Genomic DNA, 17,684 nt, shown 5'->3' with positions numbered 1-17,684 from the left:
CTGTCCAGTGCTGATCCTAACAGAGTCCATATAGATTTGTTGGTGTTAAGTGCCATCGAGTCAATTCCAAGTCACAGCAACACTGTACAGAGTTTCCGAGGAGCATCTGGTGGGTTTGAACTGCCAACCTTGTGGTTTGGCTACACCAGGAGTCCAGGAGTCTGTTCTGTGGGAGAAAGATGAGGCTTTCTGCTCCTGTAAAGATTTACAGCCTCAGAAATCCTGTGTAGAGTGTCTCTGAGTCAGAACCGACTCCCTGGTACCACACTTCTACCACCACCTCCACCTCCACCACCCAGATTGCTCTGCCCTTGCAGTCCATTGTCCGAGCTGCCCGTTTGGACTGTAACGTGTGCCATCTCCCTCTCTGTTGCCCAATTTAGGTCCCGACCATGGCGAACGAAGCTCAGCCCCGTCCCTGTGACATTGGCCACAGGCTGGAGTATGGGGGCTTGGGGCAAGAGGTCCAGGTGGAGCACATCGGGGTGTACGTCAGCAAGCCCCCAGTCAACACAGGCAGAGCTGTGATCGTCATCCAAGACATCTTTGGCTGGCAGCTGCCAAATACCAGGTACATGGCTGACATGATGGCTGCGAACGGATACACGTACGTATTGGCCCCAAGCTTCAGTCCTTGCAATGTCTGGGGCCTGTCCCCTGGGTCTCTGTCCTGTAGTTCTTCTATAACGGAACTACCACAAGGGGCCTTCAGCAAACACACCTGTCGTCTCTCACAGTTTTGTGGTTGTTGCTAAGTGCCTCGGGGTCTGTTCTGACTCACATTGTTCTTAGGTGCTGTCTAGTCCGTTCTGACTCATAGTGACCATTTGCAGAAGGAAACACTGCTGACCCCTGTGACACCCTCACAATGGTTATTACACTTGAGCTCATTGCTGCTGCCACAGGCCAGTCCATCGTGCTGGGGGTCTTCTTCTTTTCCGCTGACCCTCCGTTGTACCAAGCATGATGGTCTTCTCCAGGGATTAGTGTATCTCCTGACAGCATGCGTGAAGGATGAGAGATGAACCTGTGGTTGGTGGGTTTGAACCCCTGACCTTTCAGTTAGCAGTCCAGTGCTGAGCTACAGCGCCACCCCAGGACTTCAGGAAGCTGGAAATCCGAGTCCAGAGCTCTGGCTCAGGAGAAGGCTTTTCTCTCTCTGTGGGCTCTGGGGAAGGTCCTTGTCTCTGCAACTCTGCTTCTCAGGTTCTTGGGGGCTCCATGTGTCTTGGCATCTCTCCTACCATCTCTTTCTGCTCACTGGTTAAATCTCTTGTTGTTGTTCAATGCTGTCGAGTCAGTTCTGACTCTGTATAGGGTTCCCGAGGAGCAGCTGGTGGGTTTGAACTGCCGACCTTATGGTTGGCAGTCCAGTGCTGATTCTATAATGCCATCCCGGGACTCCTGTTTAATCTCTATTTTATCTTAAGGAGATACTCAAGGTGCACTTTATACTAATCCTGCCGCAGTAACAAAATCATACACCAATCCCAACCATGAGGAGCTCTGGTAGTGTAGTGGTTACGAATTGGGCTGCTAACCTCAAGGTTGGAAGTTCGAAACTACCAGGTGTTCCACAGGAGAAAGATGAGGCTTTCTTTTCCTGTAAAGATATACAGCCTCAGAAACCCTATACGGGGACACTATGAGCCAGAACCAACTCCACGGCACATAACCACCACCAGTCCCAACCACAGGCACAGAGGTTAGGATTTACAACATATACTTCGGGGGCACATAATTCAATCCTCACCACTGTACCAATAAATAACAAGTTGTCAAAGGCTTCATTTTGCTCTGATCAACCATCAACACTCATGGAAGCAGCAGCCAAGAAATCAGATGATGTATTGCAATAGGCAAATCTGCTGCACAAGACCTCTTTAAAGTGTTCAAGAGCAGAGATAAGAGTTTGAGGACTAAGGTGCCTGACCCAAGTCACGGTATTTTCAATAACCTCATATGCATGTGACAGTTGGACAGTGAATAAGGAAGACCGTAGAAGAATTGATGCCTTTGAGTTATGGTGTTGGAGGAGAATATTGAAAGTGCCATGGCTGCCAGAATAACAAAACAGGTCTATGTTGGAAGAAGTATAGCCAGAGTGCTCCTTGGAAGCCAGCATGGCCAGACTTCGTCTCTCACACTTCAGCTATATTATCAGGAGGGACCAGTCTCTGGAGAAGGATATCATGTTTGGTAACGTGGAAAGTTGGACAGAAAGAGGAAGACCCCCAATGAGATGGATCGGCACAGTGGCAGCATCAATGGGCTCAAGCGTGGCAACAATAGTGAGGTTGGCCCAGGACCAGGCAGTGTTTCGTTTTGCTGTGTATAGGGTCACTATGAGTCAGTACTGACTCAATGGCACCTAACAACAATTCAATCCATGACACCCCAGCCCCTCCCCCAGTCCTATTGCCTTGTCTGCTGTCTGCTTCCTTACCTTGCTCTGCTGCAGACAATGGGGACCCCATGTGAGTCAGGCACCCACCTTCACCCTGGACCCCCACTGCTCCTGTTCACCCTGTATATGTGAGGGTCACAGAGAGTGTAGGGTAGACTTGGGGATTTATGTCCAGTGTGGGGCCCAGACCCAGGTCACCTCTCCTGGGTTCTCACTGCCTCTGTGGGACCTGTTCCATTGGCCTGAGTTCAGCCAGGTCCAGCCTCGGCTTGGGGGGCTACGTGGCTGCTGCAGCTCGGCTGGGTCCAGCCGTTTGGGGATCGGGTTCCCCTGGGGGAGCTGGAGTGTGGGCAGTCGGGACTGTTCCTGGTCCGTATATAGAAGGTGGATGCAATGCCCACAGGGCTGTCCATCCTTGGCGCCTGTGGTGGATCCCTCCTCCCCACTCCTGTGTTCAGAAAGGAGCCCTGGTCATGCTGCAGGACAAGCACTGGACTTCCAACCAAGAGGTCACAATCCAAAGCCAGCAGCTGCTCCTAGTGAGGGTTTAAGTCTTGGAAACCATGAGGAGCAGCCCTTCTCGGTCTGGTGTGGTCCCCATGGATTGAAATCCATCCGATGTCACAGAAGAACAGAGACCCACCGACATGCCGTATGGTGACCGTGCTTGATTTTCTCTGATCCCTGTAACCATGGAAAACAGTGGTCATGAGGTCCCCCCACCTTCTGTGTCCCTGCACATAAATCCCCTTCCCATAGGACCAACAAGACCCAGGGGCCCCTGTGTACCCAGGACAAGGCCACACACCGACTCTCTAAGCCCCTCAGAAATGGTTAACGGACAAACCCATAGTCAGCTGTCTCCCTGCCCAGGTCCCTGAACTTTGCTCCGTCAGCGTGCGCCAGTTGGACAACAGACCCCACTGCAAAGCTCCTCTAATCTGTATTTGATGACCCCCTTCATCCACTCTCATCTGGTTCTTTCCAGCCACGTGCACCTCACTGCCTTGCCTCTGGAGAACCGCCGAGTTCAGGGTGGAGTATCCTCTCACCCAAGCCATCTTTCTTCAGAATAAAACCTTTCCCCATCTACATCAGGGTTTTAAAGTTTGACGCTAGACGTCAAAGGTATACCTGCCTCCCTTTCCTGCAGACAGGAACTGATGACAGGAAGCCCCCAGCTCCCGGGAGCTGTAACTCAGCGAACACTCAGAACTGAATGCAGTTTCCACCTGTTCAGGCCCTGGTTGTCCTCTGGTCACCTTGCTCAGCATGTCACAGGGGCCCCCCACGTGCAGGATGGGCCCGTGACTTGCTGAGGGTCCTTGTCCATCTGTGTGTGTTCACAGCACTGTCGTCCCAGACTTCTTTGTTGGGCAGGAACCATGGCATCCCTCCAGTGACTGGGTCACCTTCCCAGAGTGGCTGAAGACAAGAAACGCAAGGAAGGTGGATAAGTACGTGCTTGTGGGTGTGGTTGGGCTCAGGGAAGGCAGAGGTTAGGAGCGGGGTGGGGGGAGGGGGGTGTCCTGTGTTTCTACTCAGCGACCTTGCCCAACCTGAGTAGGACGTCCCATGGCCACAGCTATTGGGGTCCTCCTAGAGCCCCGGGAACCACATTTTCATTTCGTTCTGTGTGGACGCATAGCCAGGAGCGCCCTCTAGTGCCCATGACCGTGTGCGGTCACAGCAGCTCTGGATTTGCCTGTTGGGGCTCCAGTCTCGGCTGCCCAGTGGCACAACTGAGTGGATCACAAAGGGTCCAGGTTCTGGAGCTGGGAGCCGGACTCAGGGCTTCTCCCCACCCCACCCCACCCCCACACACTTCGGCCTTCGTGCACCACCACGTGGTGTCTGTCTTCCCCATGTCGGCTCCCTCTTTTATAAAACCCCATTCAGAAGGGATTGGGACTAGGACCCACCCTCCACAGTGTGACATTGTAGATAGCGTCTACAAAGAAAGACCTACTTGTAAACAAGGCTGTGTTCACAGGTTCAGGGGTGGGAACCTCAGCATGTCTTTGGGGAACATGGTTCAGCCTGTGTCAGCCCTGTCTTTCCACCAGAGCAAAAGAAGGGAGAGAACGGAGCTAGACCAAACCTAGCTCTGAGTGCCCAGCTGAGCAGCGAAAGGACAAGGTCCCCAGCCCAGACTGACCCCTGTCCCCTGGAGACCAGGTCCCCAGCCCAGACTGTCTCCTGTCCCCTGGAGACTAGGTCCCCAAACCTAGCTTTTTGGATTATTTGCTAAGCATACAGATCGAATAAGTGTGTTGAAACAATATAATCCTGGCATAAACCTTTCCTGATTTTAAACCATTCAGTGTCTCCTTGTTCTATTTGAACCACTGCCTCTTGGTCTATGTACAGATTGCTCATGACCACAGTAAAGCGTTCTGGAATACCCATTCTTGGCAATGTTATCCATAGTTTACGATGATCCAAATAGTCAAAAAAGCACAGGTTAACATCTTTCTGGTATTCTTTGCTTTCTGCCAAGATATATTTTTGAATGATCTTCAGAAAACTTTGACCTGTATATTATATGAATGACATTGTTCGATGCTTTCTGCATTCCATTGGGTCACCTGTCTTTGGAATGGGCACAAATATGGATCTCTTCCAATCAGTTGCCAGGTAGCTGTTTTCCACATTTCTTGGTATAAACGAGTGCCTCCGGTGCTGCCTCAGTCTGTGACACATTTCAATTTGTGTTCAGTCTGTTCCAGGAGCCTTATTCTTTGCCAGTGCCTTCAGTACAGCTTGAGGATCATTGGCTCTTGATCAATGCTACCTCTTGCAATGGTTGAATATCGACCATTTCTTTTTGGTGCAGTGACTCTGTGTATTCCTTCTATCTTCTTTTTATGCCTTCTGCATCGTACAATATTTTGCCCATAGAATCCTTCAATAATTCAAGTTGAGGCTTGAATTTTATCTTCAGTTCCCTCAGCTTGAGAAATGCTGAGCGTGTTTTCTTTCCCTTTGGTTTTCTACCTCCAGGTCTTTGCACATTTCATTATCAAACCTGACTTTGTCATCTCTATCTGCCCTTTGAAATTTTCTGCTCAGCTCTAACTTTCTCTTTGTTCATTCACTTTAGAATCTCTCTGCTGGAGAGCAAGATTCAGAGTCTCTTCTGATAACCCTTTTTGGTTTTTCTTGTCTTTTTAATGACCTTTTGCTTTCTTCCTGTATGATGTTCTTGATGTCATCCCACAACTCTTCTGGTCTTTGGTCTTTAGTGTCTAATGCATTAAATCTGTTCTTGAGATGATCTCTAAATCCAGGTTGGATCTGGTTAAGGTCATATTTTCGCCCTTGTGGACTTGTTCTAATTTTCTTCAGCCTCAGCCTGAACTTGCATATGAACAATTGATGGTTTGTTCTACAATCTGTCTCTGGCCTTTTTTTGACTGAGGATAAGACACGTGTCTTTCCACAGATGTAGTCAGTTTGATTTCTGTGTATTCCATCTGCCGAGGTCCATGTTTATAATTGCCTTTTATGTTGTTTAATAAATGTATTTGCAATGAAGAAGTCATTGGTCTTGCAAAATTCTGTCATTCGTTCTCCAGCATCATTTCTATCACCAAGACCCTATTTTCCAACTACTGATCCTTCCTCTTTGTTTCCAACCTTCAAAATCCAGTCACCAGTAATGATCGATAATCTTGATTGCATGTTTGATTGATTTTCAGGCTGAAGAAGTTGGTTGTGGTTGTCAGGTGGCTCCGAGTTGGTTGTGACTCATAATGACCCTTAAAGGGTTTCTGAAGAGCAGTTGGTGAGTTTGAACTTCCAACCCTTGTGGTCCAATGCTTATCCTACAGTGCCACACCACAGTTCCTCAATTTCCTCATTGCTGACTTTAGTGGTTGGTACATAAATTTGAATAATAGAGGAATCAGTTGGTTTTCCTTGTTGGTGTATGGATATTATCCTATCACAGACAGTGTTGTACTTCAGGATAGATCTTAAAGATTTCTTCTTTTTTTAAATGTTTTATTGTGAATTATGTGATAGTTTACATGGGAGAACATTAGTTTTACATTCATCCTATTGTATATTGTTTCATTGCCATGGTTACAATACCATCCATGCATCATCAACCAACCAAAGGGTATACACTACAAGCCTGCCCCCCCTCCCCCCCCCCAGGTCTAAAGTCCCCAGCTGCTCCATCTCTCTACATCATCGTCACTGCCTCCCTGGGTAAGGTCTCGCTTTCCGCTCTTCTCCCTTGATAATTCCAGAGACCTCCGCTCCTAGAATGAAAAGTTAATCACTCCCCTACTTGCTACAAAACATCTACCTTTACATTTCCAACCCTCACAATCAGTCCTGATAACAATTATTCACTATTGTATCACAAGAGACCCATCCGCATTTCATTTCGTCAGCCCCACCTAGACAGATTGGATACTACTCAGTGAAGATTCTACCTTCCTCCACGCCCTTTGGATCTAGGCTCCTTCTTGAAAGCTTGTAAGCCAGTCACTATTTGCCTTTTTAGCCCCTTCACTTTGGGTAGCCAATGTACAAGTTGCCCATCCCTGTCTACTCTGTGTATGGAGGGGGTAGGAATGATCCTCACTGTAAAGATCTGTTCTCTCTTTTGAGCTACTGCATCCACAGGTGTAGGTCAAGTTCATCAAATTGTATCAGATGACTCTTTTTTTCCTCTTCTTTCTTCTTCTAGTTGAGCTCTGATCATCCAGTCATTGAAGGCAGGCCAAGTGGGCATTATCTGCAAGTGTGGGTGTTCTTGTGCAGATGCCCTCTCTTCTTATCCAATGGACACTTCACTCTCCACTCTAGTCCTTGAAGAGTTTTGTCTGATGATGAATCCTATCCTTTTTGTTGTTAAGTGTTGTCGACTCAGTTCCAACTCATAGTGGCCCTGTATAGGATTTCCAAGGAGCGGTGGTGAGCTTGAACCCCTCCTGTTCAACTTGCCATTCCTGGCATAGTAAATCATGTGATTGTCAGATTCAAAATGACCAATGTGAGTCCATTTCAGCTCACTAATGCCTAGGAGATCAATCTTTATATGTTCCATTTTACTTTTGAAAGCTTCCAGGTACCTTGTATTCATTCTTTACACATCCCATGTTCTGATTATCGATGGATGTTTATAGCTGTTCCCTTTCATTTCAAGTTGTGCCCCATCAGCAAATGACGGTCCTGAGGGCTTTACTCCATTCGCATCATCACGGTCAGCTCTACTTTGAGGAGGCAGCTCTTCCCCAGTTGTATTTTGAGTGTCTTCCAACCTGAGGGTCCCATCTTCCAGCTCTCTATCTGACCATATTCTGGTGGTCTTCATCATGTTTCAGTACTCAGTAATCCGGTGCTGACAGTGTTCCAGTGCTAGTCATAAGGTTTTCAGTGACAATATTCAGAAGTTCTTCTGAGTCTGTCTTGGTCTGGAAACTAAACTGAAACCTGTCCACCATGGGTGACACTGCTGGTGTTTAAAATACCAGGAGCATGGCTCCCAGAATCACAGCAAGACATCGGTGACCACAGGGGACAAACGGACAGAGTTTCTATGAGTCAAAATTGACTTGATGGCATGGAGGTTGGTTCGCTCCTAAACTCAGCTCTTCTTGGGTCTATGGGAGGGGCTGTGATGCACAGATGCAGGTGTGTGGGGTTGAACCTATGGCCTCCCTCATGAGGTGGAGGTGTGGGGTTGAGCCTGTGACCTCCCCCCTGAGGTAGGGGGTGTGGGATTGAACCTGTGACCTTGCCCCTGAGGTGGGGTTGTCGAGTTGTTGAGCCTGTGACCTCCCCCCAGAGGTGGAGGTGTGGGTTTGAACCTGTGACCTCTCCCCTAAGGTGGGGGTGTGGGGTTGAACCTGTGGCCTTGCCCCTGAGGTCAGGGTATGGGGTTGAACCTATGGCCTCTCCCCTGAGGTGGGGGAGTGGGGTTGACCCTGTGGCCTGCCCCTGAGGTGGGGGTGTCGAGTTGTTGAACCTGTGACCTCCCCCTTGAGGTGGGGGAGCTATTCCTTAGCTGCTGGCTGGGATGTGAAGTTTGGGTGGTGGCTGGTGGGTCCAGCCTGTCCTACAGTGTCCTGTGTGGGTGGTCTCAAGCACGGGGCTGCATAGTGCCCCCACATCTGTGTGGGAGTCTTAACTACTAACCCTGGGATGAGGCTCTGCTGGAAGCCAGCGTTTCTGTGACAGCGTGGTGTGGGTCCTAACCCTAACCATCTCCGAGCCCTAAAGAGAACATCAGATGCGGAGACCCACTCAGGAAGGGAGACACCACGTGAGGACCACCAAGGAAGGAATGACCCGGAACTGTGAGGGGCTCCCTTCCTGTCCCTCACAGGTCCCCACGTGTGGCTAAGACACAACCTAACCCTTGACTCATGCTTTCCTTGTGTCCAGAGAGGTGGAGGTGGTCCTCAGGTACCTGAAGCTGCAGTGTGGTGCCCAGAAGGTTGGCGTTGTGGGCTTCTGCTGGGGTGGAGTGGCCGTCCACCACCTGATGGCCACGCGTTCGGACTTCAGGGCCGGGGTGTCCGTCTATGGTACGTGTGTGCGGAGGACGTGGGACGGGGTCCCGGAGTGCAGACAGCTGTCCTGGGACATTAAGTGTTAAATGTAAGCTAGAGGTGGGGCAGGGGACCTCACGAGAGGCCGTGTGTGTGTGTGTGTGTGTGTGTGTGTGTGTGGGGACTGGAGGGTCACGAGCCCGAGGCCTCAGTGTCTTCTCCTGGGATGAAGGGACAATGTAACTAGCATTCCTTTCTGTGATGATTAAGAAGTACAATATGTCTGAACGTAGTTTTCCAAGATGCAAACTGTTCTAACTACCCATGCCTGCAGTTACACACACAGGAGGGAACGTAGGAAAGAAAGACCCCCTCCAAAATGTGAACAACACACACAACTCCGTCAGAAGCACCCACAGAGGTCTGGCCAGGTGGCAGACATGGCATGGAGACCTTCTGAACGAAAGAGGCGCACAAAGAGACCTGGTCGCCTTTCATTGTCGTGAGGGAGCCCGGGTGGGTGGCATAGCGCCTTTCATGGGAGCACAGAGCAGGAAGTCAGGGCGTGGGGGTGGACAGTGAGAAAGTTTTAGGACCGTGGAGGCCAGCCTGTCCTCACCTGAGGTTGTCATCTTTATCTAGGCACATCACCAAAAAACCCAAAGCAATGCCACTACCACGGACTTGCTTGTGACTTAGAGAGATCCTGTATAAGGTTACTGAGACTATAAATCTTTACAGGAACTGAGCGCCTCATCTTCCTCCCTGGTTGTGGCTGGTGGGTTTGAACCACTGACCTTGCAGTTAGTAGCCTGTGCCTAACCCCCCGTGCCACCAGCGCTCCTTCAGGCATGTCACAGAAGGAGCATGTTCCAGGCTTTCCACTTCCATTACTGAATGCAGTGCTCCGAGTTAGATAAAACCTGTAGGACGATCCCATCAAGCTGAATTTCAAGGCAAAGTCTTTAATGTTGTCAACAGCCATCAAGTGGGTTCTGACTCACAGCAATCCTGTACAGGGTTTCCACGGTGTGCTGGTGGGTTTGAACCGCTGACCTTAGAATCGCTACAAGAAAAGAAAAGAAACAAAACCCCAGAAGCGCACATTTTACTTTGAAAAATTAACCGAATTCATACATTTTCAGTGATGTGTGTGCAAATGACGCCCTCCTTCCCCCATCATTCCCCAGGCCTCGTCAAAGACTCTGAGGACGTGTACAGTCTGAAGAATCCCACGCTGTTTATTTTTGCAGAAAACGATGCTGTGATTCCTCTGGAACAGGTAAGCTGGTCTCCTGCTCCTTGCATGTATAACACAATGTGACGTTCTGGGGGAAAGTCCTAAAGCACTCGTGTGTTACTCTGAACATTTCCAACCTTAGAATTGTGAAGATGTGTTTTAGCAAGGACTTAGAATGGGATTGTAAACCCCCAAACAGGTGCACGGCAATTTACCATCTCGGGGAGGTGACCACGCAGCCCTGGTACAGAAATGGGCTTCCCACCACCCCAGTGGGCCACCCAGGGGTACCGGGCCCGTAAGCAACTACAGCATTCTTCATAATTCATATGTGATATTGGTCTGTCGCTTTCTGTCTTGTGGTGTCTGTCAGCTGTTACTTTAAAAACAGACCCTATTGAGTCAGGCAGCTAAATCAGGAAAATGCAGAAGGAGCGAAAGCTGTCATTTAGAAGTTGTTAGTGTTTCTGGTGATCCAAATATTGTGTTGCATTAATGCAGATAATTTCACATGAGGGATGCTGTTTTGTTGGGGACTGCTAAAAGCGCTGCCGTTTGCCCGAGGTCACAACTAGTTAGTTAGAGAATTACAAGTTAGGAATTCCGCGTACCAACAAAACTTGTTTATAATGTAAAGCATTGTTGTTAACTGCGGTCCAGTCAGTTGTAACTCAGAGCCATCATGTATAGGGTTTCCAAGGAGCAGCTCATGGGTTTGAACTGCCGACCTTCTGACTCAAATGACCTTGCAGTCCAGCACATTATCCTGTAGTGCCACACCAGGGCTCCAATGTGAAGCTTAGATGTCAAAAATCTTCATTGTGGTGGTTGTGACGTGCTGTGGAGTTGGTTCTGACTCCTAGCTAGCCTGTGTAGTGTTTCTGGTGGGTTTGAACTGCCAACCTTGTGGTTGGAATCCAGAGCGGACCCCCAGCGCCATCCCTTCTTATTTGACTGCAGTGAAGATGTTGTTAAATCTCTTTTAGGAGTGCGTGTAGAGAGATAGAGAAAGAGCTCTCTAAAGGTTCAACTAGTATCAACGTGAATTCTTGGTCTTACCAGGTGTCCTCGCTGACCCAGAAGTTGAAAGACCACTGCAAAGTTGCATATCAAATTAAAACATTTTCCGGGCAGACTCACGGGTTTGTGCATCGAAAGCGAGATGACGTCACTGCTGAGGACAAGCCGTACATTGAGGAGGCGAGAAGGAACCTTCTAGAGTGGCTGAGCCAGTACCTTTAGCCGCGGCAGCCCCGGGCCAGCCTGCTCCAAACCTCACTACTCCAGAGTGTGCCAGAAACTACACTAGTTGTTTAATTTCCACTTTCTGTCAAATAGGCCAAAATATATCCTAGTTATTTCGTCTGAAGCTGAAATTCAGAAGGTTAATGTACGGAATCATTTAAATTCCTTTTTAACATGTACGTATGCTAAGACAAGTAAAGCAGGCCAGTAGCTGCTGAAGTTAGGATAAAGCAATATCTGAACTATACGTCAAAGCTGGGGGCTCCTCAGCGCCCACCAACATCTTAGAAGTACCATGGGGGATGGGGAGCATTTTACAGACACACGTAGATTCTCTCACAGGTGGTGGTTGTTAAGTGCTGTCCAGTCGGTTCCGACTCATAGTGACCCTGTATAGGGTTCCCGAGGAGCCGCTGGTGGGTTTGAACCGCTGACCTTGAAGTCCGAATTCAGGGCAGCAGCTCTGGGGGTTGGGGGGAAGAGGCTTTCTTGGTGGGATCTGGAGGGAGATCCTGGTCTCACCAGCTCCTGCTTCCTGCTCCCTTGGAGAGCTCCATGTGTTTGGGTATCTCTCTGCCCTCCTTTGCTTGTTGAATTGCTTTTCCTAGCTCATGACACACCTTACAGGGATCCTGCCTCGTTAACATAACAAAAACAAGCCATTCCAAAATGGAATTGTAACCGAGAGTAGGCTAGTATTTACAACACACATTTTTTGGGGGAGATTGAGGGGACACAATTCAGTTCATCACGATGCCCTACCTGGTCTCTTATTGGGTCCGTTCTTTAAACGACAGAATGTGAACCACAAAGCTAGGAAGAATGTGAACCACAAACTCAGGAAGATCAATCGCTCCACTTTGATGTTTCTGTGTCTTTATGGAGCTGAGTTGGGGTAAAGCCCACCCCTCGTCTATCAGTTTGTCTATTGTGGTGGCTTATGTATTATTACTGTGATGATGGGTCACCCAGGGGTTACCGATATCAGCTGAGCTTCCAGACTAAGACGGACTAGGAAGAAGGAGAGAAGGACCACTTCTGAGGGATTATCCACTGACAGCTCTTCAATAGCAGTAGATGGTTGTCATGTACATTGCCGAAAGATGAGCCCCTCAAGTTGGGAGACACTGCAAAATACAACTGGGGAAGAGTTGCCTCCTAAGAGGTGAGTTGACCGTGATGACGTGAACGGAGTAAAGCTTTGGAACCTTCATTTCCCGATGGGGCACAACACAAATTGAAGAGCAACAGCTGTGAACATCTATTCGTAATTGAAACAGGGAATATCTGAAGTATGAATTTAGGAAAATTGGAAAATGTAAAAAATGAAATGGAATGCATAAAGATTGATATCCTAGGCATTAGTGAGCTGAAATGGACTGGTGTTGGCCGTTCTGAACTGGAAAATGATACGATTTTCTAAGCCGGGAACGACGAATTGAAGAGGAATGGCTTCACATTCATTGTCATAAAGAGCATCTCAGGATGTATCTTGAAGTACGGTGCTGTCTGTGATAAGATAATATCCATATGCCTACAAGGAAGACAAGTTAATGCCACTATTAATCAAATTTATGCACCAACCACTAAAGCTAGTGATAATGAAATTGAAGAATTCTACCAACTTCTTCTGTCTGAAATTGATTAAACATGTAACCAAGATGCGCTGATAATTATTAGTGATTGCAATGTGAAAGTTGGAAACAAAGAGGAAAGCTCAGTAGTTGGAAACTATGGCCTAGGTGGTAAACATGATGCTGGGATTCACAAGACTGACTTCACTCACGGCAGATACCCTATTTCAACAACATAAACATGGAGTTCAAACACACAGGAGTCAAGCTGACGACATCTGTGGGAAGAGATGATGAAGAAGCTCAATATCATCATCCTAAACAAGGTCAAGGGCCAACTGTAGGACAGACCATTCATTAATTGCTCATATGCAAGTTCAGAGTGAAGCTGAAGAAAAAACCAGTCTACAAGAGTCAAAATACGACCTTGAACATATCCCACCTGAATTTAGAGATCATCTTAAGAACAGATTTGATGCATTAGACACTAAAGACCAAAGACCGAGAGAGTTGTGGGATGACATCAAGAACATCATACAGGAAGACAGCAAAAGGTCATTGAGAAGACAGGAAGGAGGAGGAACTGAGATGATAGATTAGGCAAATATAGTACTCAGACGCTCTGTAGCGAAGGTAGGGACGAGCCAAACACACACAGAGGGAAAGGTTGGAGAAGTGGATCAAACCCTCAGTGGGAGGAGAGGCTGAGTGAGGGCGGCGAGGAGGGAGACAGACTCACTGCTCTCCCAGCTGGATGAGGAGGGACCATTGTGAGCTTCTGCCAGCAGTTTGAGAGACCAGGCTTGGTAGCACGTTTCTCTCCCGGACTGACAATAGGAAAGGTGTGCTTCTTTCTTGTTTCCCAAGCTCCCCTGGTGATGGGAGGTGTGGCCAACCTCCGCTCACCTCCACCCTCAGGAGTTCAGAGCTGAGACACAGTGGACCCTGACAGGGGTGCCTTGGCACCGGGATTGGAGTGAGTTCTGCTCCAGATGAACAGAGCCCGCAGAGCCGCCTGATGGCCTCCCAGTGGCCCAGCCCTGACCACCCTGTGGTCCAGATGAACAGTGCCTGGGTGGCGTGGAACAGCATTTAGGCCCTCCTCTAACCACCTTGTGAGCCCCTTGATCCCGGCCTCCCCGCCACTCCCAGGTTTCTTCTCTGTCGTCTAGCTCCTGTACTGGTTTCTTTGGGTTTTCTCTGCTTCCTTGTTTTTCTTTCTTCAACTTCTTCCTCTTTCTTTTGATCTCTTTAGCTCCTGCTTTCATTTTTCTTCTTTTCTTCTGTTTCTCTTTTCCCACTGACTCCTTTTTTTTTCTCTTGATCTTTCTTTACTACTCTCTGGTCTTAATCTTTTTTCTTATCTACGAGACCTTTTGTAAGTGTTGAAGAGCAAAGATGTCAGCTTGAGGACTAAGGTGCGCCTGACCCAAGCCATGGTATTTTCAATAACCTCATATAGATGTGAAAGCTGGACAGTGAATAAGGAAGATCGTAGAAGAATTGATGCCTTTGAGTTGTGGTGTTGGAGGAGAATACTAAAAGTGCCATGGGCTGCCAAAAGAACCAATAGATCCGTTTTGGAAGAAGTGCAGCCAGAATGCACCTTGGAGGCCAAGATGGCCAAACTTCGTCTCTCATACTTCGGACATATTGTCAGGTGGGACCCGTCACTGGAGAAGGATATCATGTTTGGTAAGATACTTCTTTGTTCTGTGTTATTTTCTTGCGTGTATTTTCTCTTCTCGTCCTGCCCAAAAGGAGACAGGACCCACGTCCACATAGCCCAGACACAATTGTACCCTCTGCAACCCCACCCACTCAGCAGGAACCAAGATCACCACATGTACCAACTGATCAGCAGCCAATACCAGCCAAACCCACAAGCTGGACACACACTTCTATTCTCTAATTATATCTGTGAGGAGGCAGTTGGTGAAAAACTAAGAATACACTAACATGCAATCAATTAAATACAAACACAGTGTCTTAGAAACAACAGACAACTTCAGGTCACATGAAACAAGAGACTAGCTGAAACAAATGTCCAAGATGCAGAGTTCGACAATGTTTCTGAGGAAGAAAAGGTAAAAACTACCTAAGAAACAATGCAGAAGAGTGATATTTGGTACTTTCAGTGGATTAAGAGAAAGATTGAGGAAAGCAAGGAAAACTTGCACAGTGACAGCAACAACATAGAAAAGTTTAGAAGAAATCAGGAAGACACTACAAGAACTGAAAAAATAAATGAAAAATTTGAAACAATACAAAACATGTGAAAAGAAATTCAAAAGATTAATTCTAAAATTAAAAAATGGGCAATAAAGGACAAAGGAACAGAATTGAATCAATGGATACCTGAATTAGTGAACCAGAAAAGAAATCTCCTAATACTAGTCAACCAGAAGACCATTCAGAGAAAATAAGGGAAAATAGTGCTCATGAGAGACCTGTACATAACCCAAGAGGCAGTCATTTGAAAAGAACAAGGGGCTATGAATGGTGTACAGTGAGGAAAGGGGTGTGGTAGGGTTCTAGTCTTTCACCATACTTACTCCAATCTGTACACGGAGCCCATAATCTGAGAAGCTGGATTATAGGAACAAGAACGTGGTATCAGAATTGCAGGAAGACTCAATAACAACCTGTGATAAGCAGATGATACAACCTTGCTTGCTGAGAGTGAAGAGGATTTCAAATACTTACTGATAAAGATCAAAGATCACAGCCTTCCATATGGATTGCACCTCAATGTAAACAAAATAAAATCCTCACCACTGGACCAATAACAACATCAAGATAAATGGAGAACAGATTGAAGTTGTCAAGAACTTCATTTTGCTTGGATGTGCCACCAACACTCCTGGAAGCAGCAGTCAAGAAATCAAATGACGTATGGCATTAGGCAACTCTTCTGCCCAGACCTCTTTAAAGTGTTCAAGAGCAAATATATCTGTTTGAGGACTAAGGTGTATCTGACCCAAACCATGGTATTTCCAATAGCCTATGTGTTTGTGAAAGTTGGACGGTCGACAGATTGATGCATTTGAGTTATGGTGTTGGAGAAGAATTTTTATTGGAATTTGTATGGGAAGAAGTACAACCAGAATGCTCCTTAGAAGCCAAGATGGCCAGACTTCGTCTCTCATACTTTGGGTGTATTATCAGGAGGGAGCAATCCTTAGAGAAAGACATCATGCTTGGTAAAGTGGAGGGTCAGTGACAAAAGGACGATCTGTCAATGAGATGGATTTGCACAGTGACAGCAACAACTGTGAGGCTGGTGCAGGCCTGGGCGTGTTTTGTTCTAAGGTTGCTATGAGTTAGAACTCACCAGATGGTACTTAACGACAACGTCAGCAACACTTAGATTTATGTGGGATACCGTGAAGAGGATCATTTACCAAGAAAACTGCAAAACACTCCTACAAGAGAGACCTACAGAAAACATGGAGGCGTATACTAGGCTGATGGATGGGAAGACTTAGCATTGTGAAAATGTCAACGCTACCCAAAACGATCCGTAGATATAATGCAATTCCAATCCAGGTTCCAACAACATCCTTTAAAAAGATGGAAAAACGAATCGCCAACTTCATATGGAAATGGGAGAGACTGTGGCTAAGGAAAGCATTACTAGAAAAGAACACCAGAATAGAGGCCTCTCACTCCCTGAACTTAAAGCTTACTACATAGCCACCGTAGTCAAAGCATCCTGGTCCAGGTACCGTCAACGCCCCACACATTAGGGGAATAGAACGAGAACTCAGAAGTGCTCAGTTATTTTTGACAATGAACAAAAACCCATGAAATCAGGAAGAGATAGTATCTCCTACAAATGGTACTGGCAAATCTAGAAATGCATTTGTAGAAGAACCAAACAAGACCCATATCTCACACCATATGCAAAAACGAATTCAGCATGGATTCAAGACTGAAATGTAAAACTTGGGACAGATGTAGGTGCTGTGATTCACGGTCTAAATACACTTTCAGACATAACCGAAAACACACAAACAGCAGAAGACAAAAGAGATGACTGGGATCTTCGAAACATTAGAGACAACGTGCAGCAAAGGATTTCACCACAAGAGCAAAAACGAGAAGCCACGGACTGGGAAAAACTTTTGGCGATGACATACTAGACAAGAGACTACTGTATAAAACTCAGGAACACTTCAGCACCTCAATAAGACAAAATAGGCAGAGGACATGAACAAACACTTCATCAAAGAAGTTCAGGTGGCCCACAAACATAGGAAGAAAATGCTCATGATGACTATCCATTGTTGTTGTTGTTAGGTGCCATCGAGTCGGTACTGACCCATAGCGACCCTATGCACAGCAGAATGAAACACTGCCCGATCTTGGGCCAACCTCACTACTGTTGCCACGCTTGAGTCTATCAATGCTGCCACTTGGCCAATCCATCTCGTTGGGGGGTCTTCCTCTTTTTCTCTGACCCTCCACCTTACCATTAGAGAGATGCAAATTAAGACAGGAATGAGATATCATCTTAGCCCAGCATTAATAGTAAAGTTCAAGAAAACAAAACAGCAAATGCTAGAGAGGGTGTAGAGGGTATGAGAGCCCCCTACACTGTTGGTGGGACTGTAAAATGGTGCACCTGCTGTGGAAAGTGGTCTGGCACTTTCTTGGAAGGTTGGAAATAGAAATACTATATGATCCCGCAATCTCTCTACTTGGTG

The 17,684-nt window shown here is 47.2% G+C and overlaps 1 protein-coding gene across 1 annotated transcript; it reads left to right on the top strand.

Annotated features, from left to right (window-relative positions):
- The first annotated feature begins 392 nt into the window (after positions 1-392).
- Positions 393-11,398, top strand: CMBL (carboxymethylenebutenolidase homolog (Pseudomonas)). Its single transcript, XM_006876887.1, has 5 exons — positions 393-607; positions 3,757-3,864; positions 8,810-8,952; positions 10,107-10,198; positions 11,219-11,398. Exons 1-5 carry the CDS (start codon positions 393-395, stop codon positions 11,396-11,398), a joined length of 738 nt encoding a protein of 245 aa, XP_006876949.1.
- Positions 11,399-17,684: the final 6,286 nt, after the last annotated feature.

Source organism: Chrysochloris asiatica, unplaced genomic scaffold (genome assembly GCF_000296735.1).
Source record: "Chrysochloris asiatica unplaced genomic scaffold, ChrAsi1.0 scaffold00424, whole genome shotgun sequence".
NCBI lineage: Eukaryota > Metazoa > Chordata > Mammalia > Afrosoricida > Chrysochloridae > Chrysochloris > Chrysochloris asiatica.
This window is presented reverse-complemented; position numbering and strand designations above follow the sequence as displayed.